Source organism: Hippocampus zosterae, chromosome 11 (assembly GCF_025434085.1).
Source record: "Hippocampus zosterae strain Florida chromosome 11, ASM2543408v3, whole genome shotgun sequence".
In the NCBI taxonomy this organism is placed as follows: domain Eukaryota; kingdom Metazoa; phylum Chordata; class Actinopteri; order Syngnathiformes; family Syngnathidae; genus Hippocampus; species Hippocampus zosterae.
In genome coordinates, this window is record NC_067461.1 from 13567648 (window position 1) to 13592229 (window position 24582).

The following is a 24582-nucleotide window of genomic DNA, read 5'->3' on the forward strand; positions in this document are numbered from 1 at the left end:
AGCAAAATAAGTCTCAGAACAACGCCGTGTATAATGAATGTACACAAATAGGAATATTTTTGCCAAGGGGGCCAGATTTTATGTGGTAAAATGTCGGGGGGCCACCTTGGCTGACATTCTTTACATTGAACAACAATATTGTTCAGCAAATTTTAGTAAGCCAGTCTGTTTCACATTTCCATTTTTATTTTAATTTCAACAATCTTAAGAATTTCTTTTGGTTCATTTGAAACAGGTATATCACATGCAACTGCTTATTCACTTGACTTTTTCTTGAACAGAAGTCTCCTGAGTGCAAATTGATTGATTTGAAACATAAAATGTATCACCATGACTTTTCAATAGTCACAAAACCTTTGACTCGAACAACAGGGAAATGAACAAGCAATACACATATCCACAACTGCAAGGATCATTTGAAACATGACATATCAGTCAATATAAACACGGAGTGATATCTTGTTAACTCGTGAGTGATGCCCCCTAGTGTCTAAATGCTATTACTTATTTAGTGAATGCTATTACTCATTTAGCCACTAGAGGGAAGCAGTACTCTATGAAACATCACTCACCAGTCTACGAGACCTCATTCAATGCAACACGTGTTCCATTGCGCCCAACCTGCGGGCCAGACGACACTGATTTTATGACAGGGGGGCCGAGGGCCGGATGAAATTCGACCGCGGGCCGGATTTGGCCCGCGGGCCGGACTTTGGACATGCCTGATGTAAACCACTGAGTTAGCACACCAAAGCTAAAGTACAAAGTTAGGTGTTCTTTACATATAGCAGTCACACAGCTTTTGCTGTGGGGAAAAAAAATATATTAGAGATGAAAGTCCTCCACATTTTCAAAATTTCATGAAATTTCCTCTGGAAAATTGAGGAAAAACTGCCTAAAATTAATTCTGATATTAGTTAGTTAACTCCTATATTTTGTTGTTCTACTTCTTCCTTTCATTGCTTTGCTGCTGTGAATTGGGAATTTCTCCATTGAGACTAATAAAGGTTTTCTTATCATATCTTAGACAACATTGAACGAACACACGTTTCAGTTTGTTGTTTTGCTTTCACGAGCGTAGCCATGTTGACGCATGAACACTAGTCACAGTAACACCCCTACCCTCTCATTCTCATGGCCTCGCCATATCTCTGAGATTTCGATGTTTCGGCGATAACGGAAGCCACAAAGGGTGCACGTGTGCACACAAAAGGCAGATTAATCATTGAATGATGAGTGTTTGAATAGCATTTTGTGTAAACTAATTCATGCGTGATCGGCCAGGTACGGCCCAAGCGCAATATTCAAACAGGTAGACAGTCAAGCTGACATACATGTAATAGACACGAGTGTTAGGAACACGTTCAAGTGGTCATGGCTTGAGGAAAAGAACTTGAACGGAGAATTTTTGTACAACTACATTAGAAAGGTCGACAAACCTGGTAAATCAGTTAAAATGTGTGTGCGTGTGTGTGTGTGTATATATATATATATATATATATATTCTGGAATTTTCAGTAAAGTCCACAAAGTATACCAAACACTGGAACATTATCACAAGACCTTTAGGTTGTAACTACAATTAGCAATAATATTTGTTCCATAATAGAAGAAATGTCAATACATAATCAACCAAAATTGCTACATTAAATCCAGATGAAATTAATAAAATCTTTCCACCATTTTCATCAGTTTTGAGTTTGATCGTCTCACTATTTGTTGTGTTCATCCACAAAAATTTGTCACATTGTCATCTCATCAAATGGCCATTAGCCTGCGCAGTGATGGAGTTTCCATGGCAATCACATCTCTCTCTGCTTGCAGGGGATTAGGGTTAACCACGTGCTGGGGGATAGGAGGGGGTTGATGTGAGGTAAGGGTCGAAGGGGGCTGGCGAAGCACAATAATCTGAGCGGTGGTGAGCTGAAAAAGAAGGTCATTCAGGTCTTCTTCTGTCGAGTTGACCACTGGTGATCCATTCACCTCCACAAGTCTGTGGAAAAGACAATATGAAGTAGATATGTAGTGTCATTATAAAACTATTTGGTCTATGATTCACTTCAAAAATTGGCCCGATTAGTTGTTACGGTTTACAGCGTCTACGCTCAAGAAAGTGATGTCGGAAATGTCTTTTTGCAAAGATTTAATTTTATGGTGTTCTTTAGCAGTATTGCTTTCGATACCTGTCATCCACACAGAGTTGCGAGTTCTCCACCGCGACAACCACTAATCCACTGCCTTCTGCGTAGCGACATGTAAAGCCATAGCAGCCATCCGATCCGCAACACTCCTGGAAGACCAGCAGCATGGCGGGAGACTGTGGTGACACCAGCTGGCTCAAGTTACCAATGGTCATTTTCTTCCTCTGGGCTTTCTCCTGAATGCAGAAAAAAACGGTCACTTTACATTGTAAACATTCACATGCTATGACATATATACACTATTAGATATAATAAAATGCAAGTGATATTAAGAAAAATTAAATTAACCACTACTCCGCTGAGCTGCCCACTACAATAATAATAAACAGATTGTTTAAAACCAACCGTATACTGCTTTTGTATTGTAGTATGCAATTTTATAGAATAAAACGGAGGATGAGTGTAAACATGCATGCCATAGGTAAATCACATTTTCCATTTAGAATGTAGTTGTATTCAAACTTTCCTTGTAATGCAATACATCAAAGCTAAAGATATATCAGAACATTATTTGGATGCTCCCTTTTTTTCTTTTCAATGGACAATAAAGTGCACATCTTTAGCCTGACACTGGTTCGTATATGGTCACGCTTGCAAAATAACGCAAGTGCATATGCAAAAAACACTGCACATGCTTTAAATCACGTCATCAAATGTGAACATTGTCAAAAGGTTGTGATTTATATCTCTCATGTACGTAATTTCCCTGGATACGCAACTTTACGTTCTGAGAGGCAGACTACAGCTGTGGTGAGGTCCCCGGAAGATAAGAGTAAGTGTGCGTCAAAGCTTGCAGACCACCAAGACGTGATGATTAGCGTTTGAGGACATCACACCACAAGTAGCTTGTGGGGATCAGAAAATAACTTGTGAGCCTGACCGCTGAATTCCTCAGTTCCCTTTTCCAACTTCTTGGCGTCCTACCCCCGCCCTTTCTCTGTTCGTCGTGTGAATGCGTTACAGCAATTGATGTCGCTTCACCGGGGTCCAGGGTCTAAAACAATAGCTTCTCTCGCCTCAGACATGAGAGCCAGACAGGCTATAGCCACAGAAATGCATCCGAAGCTCCTTTAAAAGTACACGCTAATGCGCATCATTTTCTCTTAGTTGCCCTCGATGTTGGACCGACGCCCAAAAATGGAAGGATTTTTTCCTCATGTTCATCCACATGATTTGATCAAACCCTAACCGAGAGAGGGAAGCCACAGGCCACGTAGACTCAAGATTGAAATATTACTAAAGGCAATCACCGAGGACAAATGGTTGTCTCGAGCAGACTTTTACAAAAAAAGATATTTGCAATATGAACTAATGTGAAGTAAAAGAATGAACTGGAGCCTCAAACTGATAACATCATAAACACAAAATGGTTCCAGAAGAAGAAAGTGTAGACAGAGCAGCATACAGTGGCATTTTATGCTTGTTGTTGAACTTAATTAAGTATTGTGTCTGCATTCATGCACTCAATTTTACTTTTATAATCTGTCAATTTGTCATCTGTGTGTTTCATTCCTTCCTTAGGATGATTGCCATTGCAAGATATCGGTCATGACACTTGCATGTATGGTACAGCCTATTTATATATAGGTAACAATGATTTTTAAAAAAAATGTAATTGTGACTGATATTCTCTTAAGTGTATTTTAGCATCTTTTCCCATGTCACATTAAATTCAATTTCTGGCCAAAGAAATGAACATAATACTTTTGCCGCCCAATATACTGAAGTGTCACAAAATTTGTAGAATTATTATTATTATTTTTTTTAAAGGAAATGTTTGGACTACAAATTCTACAGCGTTTGAGGTATTTTCCTTCAGAAGATTCCACTTAAGTGTCATTTGCCTGTCATTGTGTAAATACAAACCACAGGGTTATGCACAAGCAAGTAAACACAAGTTCCTCTCAAAACAAAAGCCCGTGAGCAAGCGCAGACAAGTGTATTCGTTATTCTTTCAATTTCCCCTCTTCAAGAGGCTGTCTGAAGTTTTTGTCCAAGCTAAGACGCTTATTTAAAATCATTTCCGCAATTTGTTGTGTTTCCCCTCTGCCCTTTGCGCTCTTCCCTCTGTTTCTCTTTCCCTTCCCTCTCGGCTGCTTTATTGATGCTCGCCAGTTGGAAGAGATCCTTGGAGATTAGACAGCCAATGATGAAATATTTCCTTATTGTCTGCAATGCGGGGCAGCCTACGAGACCGAATACGGGGCGGTCTGCTCCTTATTAGAGCGGTGGCTCCATCAGTTCCCAGGCTGCTCCTCAATCCTGACCTGTGTGTTAACTCTGATTAGGTCATATGATAAACATTAACGCTGCTACTTTTCCCACAAGCTCGGCACCTAAAAAAGCGTGGCCCTGGGGCAGCAACGTGACACGGGGCACCATTCAAAGCCGAAGCCGCGTGTGTCCTTTCATGGCACCTTGTTAGGCCTTCTCCAGCGGGATAAAAGGCCCACATTAAAAAGAAGTGGGCTCCTCCGGGGATAGATGGAGATAGTTTTACACATCCTGACCCATTTCTCCATGGCGCTCTCCCAGTGCCTTTTGTCGCACACATTCCATTGTTGGTATGGTCACAGGCTCTCGGGTGTCAGCGCCAGTGCTAAAACAACTATTTTCTCAGACCGAGTGCATGACCATCCAGAACTTTCTGGCTTGTGCGTGCCCATACCCACAACAGGACACCCTGCACAGCCATAGCCAACAGTGCAGTGAAGTTAATGTGGCATTGTGTTGCCCCTCACAAGAACGGATGTGATGGGATCAAAGATGATGGTCATAAAAGGGTCACTGACCTTGACACCAGGAAGTCATTTATACTTTCCATGTCTCAGATCTATTGTTACCGAAAGGACAATACGAGACCTTCACAATGTTAAACTAGAATGGTTTCAACTCAGTCTCCATCACTGTTAGCCTTTAACACAAAAATTATTTCAAAAATCAAACCTCTTTGCGTTTTTTTTTTTTGTCCATCTGTTTGTGAGTTAGCACTTCTTGCTACATGGAGAACGACGTAAAAAGCTACATATGAACAGGGATGCAGTTCTTGATTCTGGACACTTTGAATGAATCCGTTGATGGCATATTGATGAAAACTCGATGTTCAATGTGTGCTGGAAGCTAGAAGAAGTGAATGTTTCGACTAGACTGTGCCATTTCCATTTTGTTCACGGGGTGAAATACAGTATAAGAGACTCAAAGAGGCAAAAATGTAAAAATACATTCAATTGATGTTTTCCAACCGGCTAACTAACTCAAACTTGATCACGACAATTAAAATCTTGCTCTTTTGCTTTTCTTGCTTGGTGGCGGTAAAAAAATGTGCTGGGAGCTGATTGCTAAAAATGTTCTGAGATTGATTTGCACAATCAAAATATTATTATTCCCACACGAAACAATTTTCCCACATTCCAACTGTCTGGCTGTTTCTCAAGCTGCCTACGGAACTTGTTTGAATGTTAACATTATGCCAATCCAGGCTGGTGCAAAACTGTATTCAATATCTAAGCAAAGTACCTTCAAATAACTGTCCTGCAGGACATTTTGGAGATGTGCCACCTGTCGGTTGAGATGCACCATGGAGATTTCCTCTTTAAACACCTGGCAGTTGAGCTTCATTTTCTCCAAAAGACGAACATCCAGCTGTCTGGATGGAAACATAAAATCCATCTACGGTCGGCGAATGCACACATAGAAGTTATAAACACATGGCGACATTGTGTGAGACCGATTGTGGCATGTATAGAGCTTCAAGATAATGAAGCGTGTAATGCCCAATTGTCATTACACTCGAGAAGAATTCATTCAATAATATCTATAGTTTTGTTTCTGTAGTATACAGTAATGCCCAACTTTACTGCATCATGCTGAGTACATTTTCTAGTATTCTGTGACCTTACTAGTTACATGTAAGGGGCCAAATGCACAAACTATAATAATGCATGATTGATTTCTGCCTCTATGGCAATGTCAGTCAAATCTTTGACACCGCTCACATATTGGTGCTTGTATTAGACGTAACGACTCAAGTGTATGCTTTGTTTGAATGACTGTTTTAAATTCAAATTGTCGTGGTAGAAGATATTACTTCTTCCTGTGAGCAGCAGGGTTGTTGATGTGATCTCGGAGGGTCTGAAGACTTTGCTTCTTGTCACTCAGTCTCCTTTGGAGCAGTTCCAGTTTCTGCTCCAACTCAGCTGAACCGAGCATTTCTAAATTCTCATCTCCGTCTGAGTTCTTCAACTCCGAGCAAAATGCTACAAGGTCTAGGTGGAGTTCCTGCACCTTGAGGCCAAGAGAGCTCAATTTAGACAGTATATTTCAAGGACTACAAACTCATGCAATTTAGAGCATCTCCCTAACCTGGAGGATGACATTTTGTAGTGACTCCACCTGGAGGTTCAGCTCCTTGATTCTCTCCTCCTTTGGCATTCCAGTAGAGCTTTTGGCTTCTGGGCTCTTTTGGGTAGTGGTATTCTGCAGTGGAAAACCATTGACAATTTTTTTTTTTGTTTTGTTTTAATAACACACTTGATGGTGCCAAAAAAATAAATACACCTTACCCTTTTTGACAAATGTAGCTCCAGCTGCCTGTCAGACAGGGATGTCAGCACAGTCCCAATCTGCTGATCCTGGGAGAGCTCAGCCATGGATTCTGGAAATGAAAGCAGATGTGCGAATGATATCTTCATGATGTTGTGATGAAACTCTAATGTGTTGTGAGCTCTTTATTGGTACCTCTCTGCTCTTTCAGTGAAAAAAGGCTTCTGTCATCGGTCATTCCCAACATTCTGAGACAGGAGTCCATTATTTTGCCCACTGTTGTTTCTTTTGGCGTTCTGAGGTGCAATATTCGCTCCGATGCTACGACACACAACAAGTTTACTCGAGCACAATGCGTTTGTCTTTGGAGGACGGGTGGGTTGCAGCCTGGCCCGGTCACCAGCCAGTCGCATGGCCAATGCAGACACTGAACTACTCACATTTGCATTACCACACAGGATGATTTCAAATAAATTGCATGCATATTTCAGAATGTGGAACAAAGCCAGTGTACTCTGAAAAATCCCACACCAGCACCGGGGGAGCACGCAAACTCCACCCAGGAAGTCCAGAGACGAGATTCGAACTCTAAACTTCACTGTGAGGCGGACATGCTAACCACTAATCTACCACGCTGTTTCCTTTAATTACAATCCATATCGACAGAGAATATTGTCCTCCTGAATCACACAATCACAATGAATACAATGCCATTTTTCTTGTCAGCTCTCTACAAATTGGGATTCTGTATGATATCCATAACAATATCCCAGTTTAACATTTAATGTACACTCTCAGAAATGGGGGTGCTTTCAGAATCAGTGTATGACTCAAGGGGCCAGGCAGTGGCGGAGCTAGACTTTTATCCTTAGGGAGGAGCCATGGAGTGGCCAAGGTTATCTTAGGGGTTCCACCAAACAAAAATTGGAAACACGTTATCAACAACCAACATACATTTTTATATTGAAGAAAATTTGCTCGCATGGCTCGGTGGGAGATTGGTCATTTCCCAACCCAGAGATAGTTGTATATATATAAAAGAAAGAAGAAAAAAAAAATATATATATATATATATATATATATAATATACCCTTGATATACATCATATATCAAGGCTCAAAAGGTCTGCAATTTCCAATCTTTTCAATTTCATCAGCTAAGACTTCCAACCCCATCCATTACTTACCATTAATAGTCACCTCGATCAACTGTAACCTTTGTGCCATGGAGTTTTGGTTGTTGTGTCTGGGAGTGGGATAAAAAAAATACACTGTATATAGAAATAGGTTGACAATGTAAATGTGCATTGGGGTTAATGAGACGGACTGTACCTTATCTTAAGTGACGGTCGGTTCATGCTCAGACAGTTGACGTGTGGGGCGGACTTGGATTTGATCATTGGCATGAACGTTTCTACATGATTATAACCAAAGAATTCTGCCGGGAAGTAAACCTTCAGTACACTTGAAATGTGTTGAAACATTAATCGTGTTGTGTTGGAAGCGTACCAGAATTGCTGGGTGGGTGCAGCTCATTATATATGGCAGACAGGAGCTGCTCCTTGTCTTTTAGTGTGTTGATGTGAAGGGTGTCCAGGATGTCGACATTTATTGCTGCTATGTCTGCTCCACACAAATTTGCCTCTGCAAGACATACGTTTTATGCAATGCACATGAGGATGAAATGCAATGCTCCATTCCATTTCGTCAATATTTTAAGCATGAATCAATACTCCTTTGATTAAATGCCTAAAAGCAAACATATCTTTGATCCATTTCCATGGAATGAAATGTCATTGTGATCTGGTTTTAAAATATGCTAGCTTTACTTCAATAGAATCATTGTTTTGTCATAAAATATAATTTAATAGTTGATATATATTGTTCATTCTGTGGCTCGTACCATAAAATCTTTGGAAATGAATTTTAATCGGTTCCAGTCTCCCGAAAAACATTTTGCAATGTGATATTTTTCTAATAATAAATGTAACTATATTAATATACTGTGGCATCAGATTTTCAATTGGAAGGAAAATCAACTGGAGCAAATCTATTGTATCGTCACAAAGGCTTGGATGAGTTGATATTCAGGAATTCAAGTTTTGGTTGCATGATGTAAACGCTCTAATAAATCTAAATCTATCACACCAGAGCTTTTCTTTGAAGAAGTTATTTCACTCTCTGGCTTTGTTTTTCAGCCACAGTAGTCGGTAGGGGCGTCAGACCACTGAGGCTCGCGTCTTACCTTGGATGAAGGGGAGACATTTTTGCAGTCCAATGTTTGTGAACCACTGGCACATCTCATTTGTGTTTCGCTCCCTGAGAGATTTGGCCTCCTGCCTGTTCACATACTGGAGGGTGAAGAGGAGAGTGTTCATACCTGCGACTCATGACTAATGTGCTTTCCGACCTGTGGATAATGTCCAACACAGTTAAAATGATTGCATAGTTGTCATTCCATTCAATGGCCCGTTTGCTTTGTGAATTTGTGAGATGAATTGCGACTGTTTGAGGAATACAGATGGCTGTATCAACAATACAGTGCAAAAGTATCAGGCTATTTGGCTGGTGACTGAAAATCTTTGTGTTTCACGTCAAAAGATGAATGATAAACGAGATCAACAGCTCAGCCTTCATTTCCAGGTATTTCCATCTGGATCTATGGATCTATAAATGCTTTGTTTTAAATGCACCATTTGTAATTCCCATTGTGTTATGCTTAGTTTTAAAGGAAAACTAATGTGAGGCTTACATACCATCTTGAAGAATTGTTCATTATTTGCCCAAAAGGCCGCTTATTGTGAAGTGAGTTGAGTTCACCACGATAGAGCACTCGTATCTCAATTTTGTGCAAGCAAGTCCAAGCATCATTGATGATTTATGATTAAGGTGGCTCAAGAAGCTCGACAAGCACGAGGCATAACATTATCTGCACCAAATTTCACAGATTGGTTGTTGATATTTTGGTTCAAAAACAGATCCTTTTGTTCATCAAAACTTCTTGTCACTTTGGTAAGGGTTCATCTTTGTCTCATCAGTCCACACAACTTTCCTTCAGATTTTTCTAATACTTATCTCTTTACTTTTGCGTTGGTCAAATTCCAGCTGGCTTTCCACCTCTTCTTTGCGTCTTGTGCTTTAGCCTGCTATTGTTCATGACGTCTTCTGCAAACCTTAGATGGTAACAACTACACTCCTGCCCTTTGGCAGTTGTTACTGATGTCAGTCCATGTTTTGGGCCCTCATTTACGGCTTTCCCATTGTTTCTATCATAAACCACTGTTGTTTTCCATTGTATACTCATTTGACATCTGTTAGTACCCCAGTAGGGTTTTTTCAGGACATTCCAAATGTTTGTGAAATGGCTCTGATTGAGTTTCCATCTTCCCTTCTGCTTCACAATTATTTTGCACATTTTCATCAATAAACAGCACTGCGCTTTGGTGGTTACACCTTTAACTTGGATACATTCTTTTTTTTTTACGGGCAGAGCCTGAGTCTGAGACTGAGCGTGTTAAGTATTGTTTGAATAATTATCGTAATAGGACACACACCTGTTATTCACATGTTCCAAAACTTTCACTCACATAAAAAATGCTTGTGTGAAGAAACGGTTGTGTTTTTGATCCAAATGTAAATAAATGTAATAATAAATATAATAAAAACAATAATAATAACAATACTAATAATGGGCGGCCCAGTGGTCCAATGGTTAGAGCGTCTACCTCACAGTGCAGATATACCCAGTTCAATTCCAGCTCAGCCCTCCCTGTGTGGAGTTTACATGTTCTCCCCGTGGGTTTTCTCTGGGTACTCCGGTTTCCTCCAACATTCACAAAACACACATGGCAGGCTGATTGAACACTATAAACACTCTAAACTCTAAGGTCCTTCGGTGTGAGCGTGGATGTTTGTGCATTTTTGTGTTCCCTGCGATTGGCTGGCAACTGGTTCAGGGTGTCCCCCACCTACTGCCCGAAGACAGCTGGGATAGGCTCCAGCACCCTCCGTGATCCTTGTGAGGATAAGTGGATCGGAAAATGGATGGATAATAATTATAAGAAGAACAAAATAAACACACCCCACTCAGCTATCATAAATCACATGCAGGTGGTGATCATGACTTGAGATAAAATTTGCAGAGAGTATTTAAAATTTGTGCGCACATCTTGCTGATGCAGAAAATCGTACCAGTACTCTCCAAAACCTACTTAGACAGTAAGATTGAAATACTGACACTATTTTCAGAGCCGTTGCTTTGAGAGCTCCAGAGAGGTGGGAAATATAAACAGAACATAATCTGTAATTGCAGTGGATCGGGTGCTGATGCCACCCTGAAGGCCCTGCACTGATGGTACACAGTACCTTCTCAGGGAATTTTCCATTCTGGTCCTTAGATTTGGGAACACATGATGCTGAAAGAACACACAGTGCCACGGTTTAAACATGGTGTCATGAAATATTTGGTCTTTAATAAAACCACGAAAGACCCACCAACGGTTTTACGTCGTTGCCGTGGCGACCTCTTCTCTTGCTGTTGCTGGTCTGACGTCTGGGTTAATGTGTGAAAAGTGGCACTCCCAGTTTGTGTGTCCGCTAAACTGCAGGAGCGAGTCATTGGCTTCTACAACAGTAACAAAACAGACAAGGGTTGTACAGACTAGTTAACTTGATGACTTAACTACCTCACAATGACATTCAGTTGCACATGCTTTTGGCTAGAGGAGGAGGCAAAGCCATTGGCAACAAATGAGTGAGTGTAATGAAACTAGTACAGAATATTAATTGAATTGTCTCCTATTTCTTCTAAAGCACTGATTGATTAAGTGTGTACTAACAAGTAGGGGTAAAAGAAGGCAGATTTCAGCAGGGTTTTCATCAAGTATCAGAGCAAGGTTTAGCAGGCAATTAATCCACGAGAAAAAGAGGTTTTGTGATTATTTGCAAACACTACCACGTGGAGCCTTGTTGGTGTTGGGAGCCCAGAACAAAGATGAGTTTGCTTGTCTGGCCAAGTTGTGCAAATGTGACCTGGCTGTCCCAATGACAAGTACGATTAGCGAAACATGCGTGGGTCTGTACAGAGAACATGTGACGTTATGGGTAAAGAGATGCAGTGCTTGGGCTTCATACCCTCTGGTGAGTAAACGCATCCATTGTGGGAGCCTTAAGAGGAGGCAGGCCAACAGCAGTCTTCAGCATGCCAGAGCAGCTCACATCACCGTTGCTCAACTCATCTATGTCGAAGTACAAACAAACATTTTCATTAATAAATGCAGTCTGATTAGTCAGTTAAGAAAAACATGAGGGAGAAAGCAAGTATATGCTTATATACATATTATATATATATTTTGTGTGTTTTGTGTCTTTTTTCCCCCTTGTTTTATATTGTTTTTAGAAAATCCATTGCCGCCGAGAGACAACACTTGATGGGATTGCTTGGCAGCAAGTCAGAAAATAACGTCTAGCTGATGACGTACTTTTTTGACAACTCAAATTCCTTCCCAGAGAACTGTACGTTCCTTCATTTTGCAAATACCACATGGTCAACTTGCAAGTTTCATATTTGTCTGCTACCAAAACAACCAAAAGTCCAACCAACATTTTTCAGGTCAATAAACCTTTCAAGGGCTAACGTGTCTTTTCCCCCAAAACATAATCCAAAAAATGAAACATTCTAGTGCATAATGATACAATATGTGATGTCATGACTTTTCCTGAAAATTGTGCCTCTAATGTTGCACTACACTTTAGTTTTTGGATAGCCGTTTATTATATGACATCACGTTGGCAGGTTTGCCAACGTCTGCTTATATTTAACAAATATTGAGCCCTAACTAGCAACAAATTACTGTAAGATTGCGTGTCCATGGGATTTTGAATACATTCATCCAGAGGAACGTTTTTGAGGACAAAGTTCACTGAGGGTGTTTTGGCTCACAATCTCTGTTGTTATTCATTCGAACGGCATGTGATGATTTTGGGGTACTTTTTTTGAACACTAAACTTTTGCGAGCATATCTTTGTGGACTTTCCATTGTGCACTGGGCACAGTCGTGCTAAAACAGAAAATGGTCTGCGCCCAATTATTGCCACAGAGCATATACAGTAATTGTCAAAAGAAAAGAAATCAATTCTGCCAACGAAGATAATATGCCAATATGATTCCAAGCTGAAATGTTATTTAATTTCCTTGAAGAAGTGAGAGTCCAACTTTTAGAACTTAGTGAACAGTAGCCTTTTAAATTGTTTACATAACAATTTATTCCGCCTAATTTACGGAACGCGTTTTCAATTTCAGGATTCTTGAAAGGCTAGTTTGACGTAGGTAGAAGGGCAGTTGTGGTTAGCATCAGATAAGACACTTAATGGGTTTATGTGTGTCAGCGAAGGAATCTGGTCTGGGTCCAGGAGAGACAGGAGGAAGAGGAGGAGGGGGCACTCTCTTCATCACCTGGCTGGCCTGGGAGTCCGTAAGCAAGGTCAAAACGACAAATCGACAGCCAAGAAAATGCCTTCTCTCCTCTGTTGGGCACCTCAGACCAGACTGGATGAAAAATTCTTTGAAACTCCCTTTCCTGTCTTGCTCTATGACTTCTTTTCACCAAGCATTGCACAATGATCTCACGATGGAGAATAGCAAATGGAGGGTAGCTATCCACCCATAGCCCTACCACAGTCATGCACAGACTTCACACAGTCTCTATCTTGTGTGGGTCCAACTAAAACAAGAGGACAGAACATTTTGGGCAGGCTCAGCGACAGAGTTCGTTGTTGCCTTATAGGGTGAAATTTGTAGCAAAGGAGAGATGGCTGTTGTTCCCAGACGGTGCAGACTCCGTCAGAACATGTGAAAAGCAGGGATGAAGTCTGACTCCCAAAACGAGTCAGCATTGTGTCCTTGCTTGCCAATACACACAGACACATTGAGCTGTATGATATGTCATCCATCCAAACACACTCAACACTTTGGTTGATGCAGTTAATGGATCAGCACCAAAGTGTAATAAATACCCATCTTTGTAATATAGGAGCCTGAAGTGAGCCATATGATTATCCCCTGAGAAGTTAATGTTGAATGTATATCAGGTGGTGTATTATTGACAATTGCAACGGTTTTATACAAATACTTTAGTAAAGCAGCAATTTTTGCATCATCCTTCTGACAAACAAGCACATGCCGACGACAATACTATACTGTACATGGCAACGGAATACTGATTGCAAAATCTACAATATACAGCTCATCCTAAAATATATATGCAATCTTAATTTAGAAATTCAATGCCTATTTGTTGGTGTTTGTGGAAATGCTTCAAATGTTGCATTTGAAATTATGGGTAAAATCATTTTGCATCCTCTTTTTTTTACCTACATCCATCCATCCATCCATTTTCTGATCTGCTTAATCCTCACAAGGGTCACGGGGGGTGGTGGAGCCTATCCCAGCCATCTTCGGGCAGTAGGCAGGAGACAACCAGTTGCCAGCCAATCGTAGGGCACACAGAGATGAACAACCATCCGCGCTCACAGCCACACCGAAGGACAATTTAGAGTGTTCAATCATGTCTTTGGAATGTGGGAGAAAACCTGAGTACCCGGAGGAAACCCACGCACGCCCGGGGGGGAGAACGTGCAAATTCCACACAGGGAGGCCGGTGCTGGAATTGAACCCGGTACCTCTGCACTGTGAGGTCGACGCACTAACCACTCGGACACTGGGCCGCCCTAATCTAAATCTTTTTTTTAAATTTTTAATATGGTTGTGTGATTGATATTTGCCATTTCTGTGCCGTTACTATGCCATGCAATAGAGTCACTTATTCCCTGATGATGGAGAATCCCTGTTAGTGGATGATGGCTTTCTTTCAGTATCATTACCCTCCGCTGATTTGAGAGAAAAGAAAGCGCTCATTGAGTGACAACTAAGGGAGGAGAGCATGCTGAGTCACAGGAACTCAAAACCTGGGAACCATCGGTCGAGCCAAGCATTGAGACTACACGCACAATAGCTAAAATGGGATTCAAACAAAGGGGAACTTCTGCTACTCCCAAAGGAGGTGTTGGAGGCAACGTAGTGATGTCCCATAATGACTGCAATTTCATCTGAATGGGGAACGCAGCTCAACAGCTGGATGATGTCGACCATCATCTGGTGCCGTTTACCTCGCCTCTCTTGTTCCAAATGGAAACAGACCTTTTAAATTTGAATACAAATACTTACTTAGTACATGTGTCCAAAAAAAAACTCACCCAAGTTGAGCTCAGTGAAAGGCAAAAGTTGTATTCCACTATTGAAGTTGCCTGAAAGACATTAAAAAAAATTATACAGAAATGTTCAGCCTGGTTCAAATGAAACCCACTGCTACTATTACTAAAATTCTTATTGGTGATGTTCTTTCGATACAATCTTCAAGTCAAGTCTCTAATGGTTGTAACCTCAGCCTTCCACCATCTGCTACATGACATCTGCTCTGCTTGTAACCCTGTACAGTGAACAAAAACGCAGTCTGCTGCGCTTGTCATATGTCTAGTGTCTCTTCGTAAACATTTGTGCTGATTACTTTTTTTTTTGCGACAAAGATTTGAGTACAGACTTCCTTTCAAACTGAACAACCCTGATTTGAATTGGCATCCTATAGATCCCACCCCTCGATACAATCGACAGTAAAATTAATTTTATGCATTATTCACAAAGAAATTGCAATGACTAACCAATTATAAATTATATTGGATCTTAAGATACCCAAAAGTTTATTCCTTTTCTTTTTTTCATGCTAAATGCTCTGTAAAGAGCTATGTTACAGCGGCATCTGTTATGAAAGCGCGCTATCAAGATGTAGTCTGCTTTAGCACATTGCAAAATGTTACGGAAGTTTTTTTTGTGTCATTTTGCACAATGACAACCGAACCTAAGTGGGGGTGTTATTTAACTATATTATCGTGTCGTTGAATAAAGACCTCCCACTATGTTGTGCAGTTCTGCATGACTGGAAATAATCACAATGCTGTACAACTGTCAAGCTAAATTTTGAATTCTGTTTTGTGGAATGTGCCGTGATGATCAGAATATGCAGGTGTAATAATAACGCACTTTTTCTAACTTGCGTGTAAAAAGCAAAGGTAACTTACTGCTATGGCTTTAATACAGGCTCCCTTTATAGGTTTCGTGCTTCGTGTTGTGGTTTGGCTAAAATTCACAGTGCTGCCTCATTATAAAGACATACATAGAACTTGAATCATATTTGCTCTACTCTTGAAAATCACCGGAGTTGTTAACAGAGTTAAACTCACGTTTCTGGGGGAGCACGGGTAGTGGATCCACCTGATAAACATGAAACAAATTTGCCTTTGTTTTTTGTTCATCCCCATCTTTATCTTTTATTGTCTCCCACTCTTCTGCCAACTGACCGAATTTGTCCTCCTCGGAATCCACAACAATCATCTCACTCTCAGTCATTGTCACTCCCAGCGTCGCCTCATTCTCCTCGTTGTCTCTGGCAGCAAAGCAACCATCACTCTCTGCAGTGTAGACCACACTCTCCTCTGAATTCATATCAAAGAACTGATCCTCATCAATAACATCAGATGGAGTTGGTGGAATCAAATTGATCTCGCAGTGCACCGAGAGGCTCCCAGAAGCAGGGGTGCTGTCATTGCCACTTCCAAACAGAAAGTGGTCCTCTTCTTCATCTTCATTCTCTTCCCAGCTGTTAGGAGAGTGATTTTGTCTCGCTCGAGGCTGAAGGGGCAGAGACGAGAGATGCTGCAGCGGTTTCTTCTTTCGCACCCTTGGGCAGGCTGACACAGAGCTAGCCGAGCGTCCCATGTTGCTTCTCATAGTCACGGGCTCTTCCTCAAACATACCAAAACTGGTGTTAACTATCCCCAGATCCTCCACTGTAATGTGGATAGTCTCCCGATTTCCCGATCCCTTTTGATCCACATGTAGAGTGTCACCATTTATCATCTCCTGTTCCTGCGACTGATCCCGCTCTTCACCTTGCAAGCATGAACAACAGAAGACCCTATGAGAAAGATGCTGAGTTCTCCTTGGAAACCAACGAGTCTGCCGTAACTTGGAATTAACAACTGGACTTTCCATGACAATGACTCCCGAACGCTAAGCTGGTTGCTTAACAGTTTAACAGACCCCTGAGAAAATTCCCGACCCTGCACAGCGGGATAAAATTCTCTCTGGGAAGATGAAGCATCAGCAAACCAAATACTCATTTGCAACATGGGTTGCTAAGGGAAAACATTTTACACACTACTGGCCAGGTGAGCACTTGAAATAAATGGAGGGTCTCATAAGTGTCCTTTGATATGTTAAGCATCATCATCATGTGGGCAACATGTCTTTCAAAGGGCTGCAAAATGCAAAGCAATAGATGAAATTGTAAATCTTTGAAATGTATAACTTTAAATACATTTTACAAACGAATGGCTGCAGTTAAGTTCTAGTGAGAAATTTCGAAATTTTTTGAGTCTTGCAAGTTTGTTACCTCTGCGACATTTGCAATGGGGTTTGATTCATTTTGAGCAAATGTTTTATTGTCTTGTGTGGAATTGTGAGGTGACTACTCTTACCAGGGAGTGTTCAGTTTACCCATGGGTCATTCACTGGCAGTTTAACAGTGTGAGAATATGGGCCGGCGGTTGCTTGGCTGAAGAACCCTTATGGCTCCAGATCCTATACATGCCCAATCCTGTTGTCTGCTGTATGATAAGCCACTTTACGCCTATCAAATGCATCCAACAACATGTATGCGCGTAACACTATTTGTCTGTCTGTGCCAACTGAAAACAAGTAGCAGTTTGAAGTGTACCTCCAAGAGCCCATTTTGAGATATTGTTTGAGAAATGGCGCAATACTGGAAAGTTTGATAAATATCTGGTGTTCCCATCTTTGTGTCTTTTGTCTTCTATTTGCCAAACCATGTACCATTCTGTCTTTGCCATCCCTGTGGCTACTTTTCATGCAAGGCGATGAAAGTGATGGGATAATGAAGCTTCAGATTTGCCTCATGAACCAGTTGCTGTATTTTTTATTTTTTTTTACTCCTCAGAATTGTTAGCTGAGAGCACACTGGCCTGCCATTTCATCGATATATATTATATATATAGCGGCTGGATAGCTCAGTTGGTAAGGCATCGGTTTGGCATACGGGAGACGGTGGTTCGAATCCCGCTTGGGGCAAAAATGAGCACATAACACCATCCAGTGTGGGTCCTTAGGCAAGATCCTTCACACTAATGCCTACCTCATACAATGATGAGGGACAATAAAACGAATGACATGCCGGCTCAGACGTCGCCCGGCCAAACAAGGTCTGCGTCAGGTGCTGGGGAACCAGAGCACCTTGATGAAAAATGGGCTACTGGAACAAAGCGGAGATGGGCGAGATGCGATAACATGGCTCTGTTGGAATGCTACTACTCAAGCAACCCTAGTCAGAGGGGTTACATGCAGAGAATGTGGGCTAAATGGTTACTTCGAAACCCACAGTCACGGTTGACCACGAAACAACTAGTAGCTCAGTGTTCCAACATCCACAAACGGCAACTGCTGTCACAACTTGAGATTGATGAGGTACAACGCAGGTTCCATGGTGAAGGGCCCCAGGCTGCCAGATCAGAGGAAGAGGTCATACAAGAGATTGGGAGGCAAGCCCCAAAGAATGCAGATGATGAGTTTGGGTGGCCAGCCCCAATGAATGAAATGCTGAGCGAGGCAGCAACTTACATGAAAGCTAAGATCATGGCGAGAATGAAAGCTGGGCAACCTAGAAACCGATTACAACGGCTATGTGAAGTACCATCTGAAAGTCTCATAGAAAGTGTTAATGCAGCACTGAGGGCGATCCCTACCGTAACGATCACAGAAACCAATGAGCTGATATACGCTTCAGCATCAGTGATCCTGGAGACTCTGGGCTATAAGAGCAACCATGGAAGCCATGAGATACGTTACCCACCATGGAAAAGACGGTTGGAGGCTAAGATCAAGGAGGCCCGGAAAGATGTGAGTCAATTGACGGAGGCCCAGAGAGGTGTGATGAAAAGGCCGATACCCGAGAGGTACATCCAGATGACCATACCTGAAGCACTCGAAACTGCCAAACAAAGGCTCCAAGCCTTGTCCAGTCGCCTAAAGCGGTACACGAAAGAGAATGAGGCCAGACGAATAAACAGGCTGTTCGCAACACTACCTGCGAAAGTGTACGCTCAGTGGCAGGGTCCTAACAACAGAGCTGACCCACCAAGACTGGAAACTGAAAGGTACTGGAAAGGCATATGGGAGAAGGAGGTTGCACATAACAGCAGTGCACAATGGCTGGTGACCCTGAGAGAGGAGCACAGACACCTCCCTGAACAGAACCCAGTTACCATAACAGTGGCAGACATACAGGAAAGAGTCTCAGATATGAAGAACTGGACAGCACCAGGCCCGGACATGGTCCACACCTACTGGCTAAAGAAACTCACAACACTCCATGGGCGCCTAGCAGTACAAATGAACCAGCTGCTGAGGGATGGGACTCACCCAGAATGGCTAACCAAAGGGCGAACGATCCTGATCATGAAGGATCCCTCGAAGGGTGCAGTCCCATCCAACTATCGGCCAATAACCTGTCTCTCCACAACATGGAAGCTCATGTCAGGCATCATTGCGGCTAAGATAAGTGGACACATGGATCAATACATGAACGAAGCGCAGAAGGGCATTGGTAGAGATACCAGAGGAGCCAAACATCAGCTCCTGGTTGACAGAACAGTCGCACAAGACTGCAGGTCCCGACGTACCAACCTGTGCACAGCTTGGATTGATTACAAGAAAGCCTATGACTCGATGCCACATACATGGATCACTGAATTGTATAATCACTTGGAGTTGTATAAGGTGAACAGGACCCTTAGAGCCTTCGTTGCGAACTCGATGAGGATGTGGAAAACCACACTTGAAGCCAATGGCAGGCCACTTACCCAAGTGTCCATCAAATGTGGCATATACCAAGGTGATGCACTCTCCCCACTGCTGTTCTGCATAGGACTGAACCCCCTAAGCCAAGTAATCACCAAGACAGGCTATGGATACCGCCTCCGAAATGGAGCTACAATCAGTCACCTCCTCTACATGGATGACATAAAGCTGTATGCTAAGAGCGAAAGGGACATAGATTCCCTGATCCACACAACCAGGATCTACAGCAGCGACATCGGGATGTAATTCGGGCTTGAGAAATGTAGTCGGATGGTGACTAAGAGAGGAGAGGTAGTCCGCACTGAAGGGGTCTCACTCCCTGAAGGAACAATAGCAGACATTGAGGACAGCTACAAGTACCTTGGTATACCACAAGCCAATGGCAACCTCGAACTGGCAACAAGGAAAGCGGCTACGGCCAAATACCTCCAGCGAGTGAGGCAAGTCCTAAGAAGCCAGCTCAATGGCAAGAATAAGACCCGGGCAATAAACAGCTATGCCCTGCCAGTGATCAGATACCCTGCAGGAATAATAAGGTGGCCAAAGGAAGAGATTCAGACCACGGACGTTAAGACCCGAAAGCTCCTAACCATGCATGGAGGGTTCCATCCCAAATCCAGCACCCTGAGACTGTACGCAAGCCGAAAGGAAGGAGGCCGGGGACTAGTGAGTGTGAGAGCCACTGTCCAGGATGAAACATCCAAGCTCCATGAATACATCAAGGAGAAGGCTCCAACGGATGACGTACTCAGAGAATGTCTCAGACAATGGGGAACAGAAGATGAGGCGCTGGAAGAGGGACCATCATGGGAGGACAAGCCCCTACACGGGATGTACCACCGGACCATAACTGAAGTGGCTGATCTCAAGAAGTCCTATCAGTGGCTAGAGAGGGCTGGCCTGAAGGACAGCACAGAGGCACTCATCCTGGCTGCTCAGGAGCAGGCCATGAGCACCAGAGCCATCGAGGCCCAGATATACCACACCAGACAAGACCCAAGGTGTAGGTTGTGCAAAGAGGCACCTGAGACGATCCAACACATAACTGCAGGGTGTAAGATGCTGGCAGGGAAAGCCTACATGGAACGCCATAACCAGGTGGCTGGCATAGTCTACCGAAACATCTGTGCGGAGTATGGACTGGAAACCCCAAGGTCAAAATGGGAAACACCTCCGAAGGTGGTGGAGAATGACAGAGCGAAGATCCTGTGGGACTTCCAGATCCAGACTGACAAGATGGTAATGGCGAACCAACCAGATATCGTGATCATAGATAAAGGGCAGCGGAAAGCCGTTGTAGTGGATGTAGCGGTCCCAAGTGATGGAAACATCAGGAAGAAGGAACATGAGAAACTCGAGAAATACCAAGGGCTCAGAGAGGAGCTGGAGAGAGCCTGGAAGGTAAAGGTGACAGTCGTGCCTGTGGTGGTCGGAGCACTCGGGGCAGTGACCCCCAAACTAGATGAGTGGTTGCAACAGATCCCGGGAACAACATCGGACATCTCAGTCCAGAAATGTGCAGTGCTGGGAACAGCAAGGATACTGCGCAGAACCCTCAAGCTTCCTGGCCTCTGGTAGAGGACCCGAGCTGAATGAGGGACGGACACCACCCGAGGGGTGAGATGAGGATGTTCATGCAGTAGGCGCGGTACTAAAAACAAAAATCTGCCCTGTGGTAGTAATTCATGCACTGGCCAATATAACTGTATTCAGTTTTGTTTGGCAATTACAGGAATTATTATAACATAATATAGTATCATATGTATTGATTTATTTTCTACCATAACATGAGATGGGTAACTTGTTTATTTTACTTGCAGCACATGTCGGTATTTTCAGGGAGATACCAGCATTAGTCCAGAGACTGGGTGGCTTTCCTCCCATAACATCTCTGATGCTAATGTGAAACTATGTGTGTTCAGTTTGCCTCACATTAGAATATACCACAAGAAAGCAAAGAAACGGAAGAACTTCACAGCGGTCAAAGCACAATTGGTGCTGTAAGGAATGTTGCAACCAGGGATCAGATCAAAGCTATTTTACCAAATATGAGGCAGTTAGAAATAGATCGCACCATATATGAAGGAATTTAGATTGAATCTATACAAGCAATCAATACTGCATGCCCAGCTGAGGAGGGCAGAAGAGAGCAGGCTTCCAACACTCACAGGAAGAAACATAAACCAGAGCCCACCACTACTTAGAACCACCTCCTCTGGTATTCACAAGTCTGTATAGAGTTAAACCACACAAGTGCTTTTCATTCGCAGCCCTTTAAAGCCGGCTTTCATGATATCTTGATCCACTATTTGAAAATGTATCAAGTTTTGTCATAATCCTTTTTACATGCTGTTTTAATATATCCAAGGGGTAAAGAAACTAAAGAGATGTATGTAAGATTAATGTCTCCATCCTCGTTTTATGGCTAATGTTTGAAATCAACTGAAAATCAAGCGACCAAACTGACAAATTTATGAAAACTGAGATCCTTATGAGAAATGCTATGAGACAGATACAGCACACAAAGATGAATGCAACACAGCTGCTCTTGCCTGGGGCCACTTCTCGGAGAAATGAGTGAGACAGACACAGAAAGCCATTAGTCTCTACTCCCACAGTGACGATGTAAATTTCAAACAATCCCAATCATTTGTTTAACCCTCAACGGGATTTGTTTGATTCTCTCCTTGGATTCTGCCTTAATGGACGTCATGTTTTTTTTTTTTTTTTTTTTTTTGCTGAGCTGCTCTAAATGCTCACACATAGGTCCTGGAGTGTCCAAGTCTTCTTTAAGTGAGTCTGGATGGCCCCCAAAAAACCATTAAGCCAACATCAACACTCTGGTCATTACCTCTTAACAGGAGAACACCCTCACCTCTCTCCATGTGGGAGACATGTTCTACACTTGCTGTGACAGTCAACTTTCCTTCACCATCAAGATCCGGAAAGTCCGGACATGTGTGCAGCCAATACGATCTTGCCTTGGACAGTCAGAATTCCGACTTCAGTGTCTTCCAATCATAACAGGCTCTTATTTATGAGCATATCTTTTGGTTTTCCACCATAGAAACATTCGTGGAAGTCAGACTTCAAGAGTGTGCCAGATATTTGCAGCTTCCCTTGTGGCTGACATTTAATAGCATGAGAAAAGGAGTTTAGTGGAGGGAAGAAGAGGGCAGTGACCTTGAGAACTCGTGGTTTGAACTTTCCCCTCTATTTCCCCACCAGTACTCCGCTCCCTAATCAATTACTGTTAGCAGTCAGGAGACCACCAATGATTAGCGGGAGCAGGGCAGACGTGGTTTAGGGGGTTGAAGTGTGAGGAGGGGGCACAGGAGTGGGGGTTAGGGGAAGAGGGTTGGGAAGAAGTCTCTCAAACTGCTTTGATCTAAACTAGCATGGGAAAAGTGAAACATTGAAATGAGCCTTGAACAGTTGTATTTATCAGTGACAATAAAAAGAAAACGTCTTACAGTAATTTGGACACACATAAGCAGATACCAAATATTGTTTACTGACAGGAGACCAACCCATTACCGAATCATTTAGGGTTTTTTCTGACTGTGAGAATGAGAGCTGTTCTCACGGTCGGTGTGGCTACAAAGCTCAACAAAGTCACTTGTTTAAGATTGGCTGATTGTCTCGCTTGGATCTAAGTGATTGATGTTTAATTGGATGAGAGGAACTCTTATACCACACCCACGGTCAACTGTTTTTCTCTCGTTTTTACCTTTTTTTTTAACCACGCTTTCCATCTCTTATTTTGCAGCCTCTCACCATTAAATTTCTAAGTTTATCTCTTTTTTACGGCCCGGTCGCCAATCAGCCGTCACAAATGTCATCATTTCTCCGCTCTTGTTTCAGGGCCACAGGCAAAACAGCGCAAATGGTTTATGTTTGAGTGGGTGAGCGAGATATACACAGACGGAGAGATTAAATAAAGCAAGATAAAAGGGGCCGAAAGAATGAAAAGACAAGGGATGTAATCCAAGGAAGGGAGAAGCTTGCTTGGACAGTACACAGCCTCCACTGCAAAAGGCAACTAGAAACCTGCCTTACGAGATGCGACTTCCCCCAGGGCGCTCCGCGACTCATTTTTCTCTCAATAACACTTGTGTTTCCACTTTTCCCATGGGAACACCATTTTGTGTCTTTGCCAAACACTCTGATAAAGTTATCTCACTTTGCTCATGTTCCCCTTTCCGGATATGCCCTTTTGAGACTAGCGGAGAGCAGATAATGTGAAATCAAATTATGTTTTTATCTGTCAATTCTGAGCCAACTCTGATTATCGTCACTGCGCATCACTGAGCAACGTTAGCTGGACTCTAACTCGAGGAGATTCGGAATTTAGTGCGTGGTATTGTTTGTTGGCCTAGGTTGGTGTTTTGTCATGGGATGTTTTTCACAGGCAGACAAGGGTGGTCACTGCGATGCCTCATCGGGCAGGCATCTCAAAGCTCCTGTCACGAGAGTTTAGAGCGGGCAAGATCAAGGACAAAGGCTTCCAAATGGCATCTCGTCCGCTTGAGGTCTCTGAAGAGGTGCGTGTGCTTTCAAAGAAATCACTGCAAATTAATTTTAACACTCAGTGAAAAGACAGATTAGTGCCGAGACACTGGCACAAAAGGGTGTTAAATTCGATGAGCAGCACGCTTGACAACAGGCCAGACCTGGGACACATTAGCCTCAGCTGCCAAGAGTGACCTATTTTCACCAAAAGATGAGGAAGGATTTTTAGCATCCTCTATTGTGTACGTAAGGCCCTGCAAAGCACACCACTGGCGGCTCATCTACATTCCCCCATTTCCCCTTTGATGCCTCTTGTGAGATTTTAATTAAGTGTGTCAGGTGA

At 42.6% G+C, this 24582-nt stretch overlaps 1 protein-coding gene across 1 annotated transcript; it reads right to left on the reverse strand.

Annotated features, from left to right (window-relative positions):
• Positions 1–241: 241 nt before the first annotated feature.
• Positions 242–17355, reverse strand: LOC127610796 (uncharacterized). Its single transcript, XM_052081238.1, has 17 exons — positions 17352–17355; positions 16037–16744; positions 14996–15046; positions 11876–11979; positions 11237–11366; positions 11108–11157; positions 8988–9093; positions 8252–8386; positions 8075–8180; positions 7930–7988; positions 6939–7064; positions 6764–6855; positions 6564–6677; positions 6289–6485; positions 5718–5847; positions 2184–2377; positions 242–1993 (listed from the first exon to the last, which is right to left on the reverse strand). Exons 1-17 carry the CDS (start codon positions 17353–17355, stop codon positions 1759–1761), a joined length of 2541 nt encoding a protein of 846 aa, XP_051937198.1. The 3' UTR covers positions 242–1758.
• Between the last annotated feature and the right edge of the window lie 7227 nt (positions 17356–24582).

Excerpts from the sequence above, each read along its gene's own strand:
- LOC127610796 (XM_052081238.1), bottom strand. Across the intron at positions 15,047-16,036 it reads ACCCGTGCTCCCCCAGAAAC|GCAACTTCAATAGTGGAATA; the intron begins GTGAGTTTAACT and ends AATGTCTTTCAG. Across the intron at positions 8,387-8,987 it reads ATGTCTCCCCTTCATCCAAG|AGGCAAATTTGTGTGGAGCA; the intron begins GTAAGACGCGAG and ends TATGTCTTGCAG.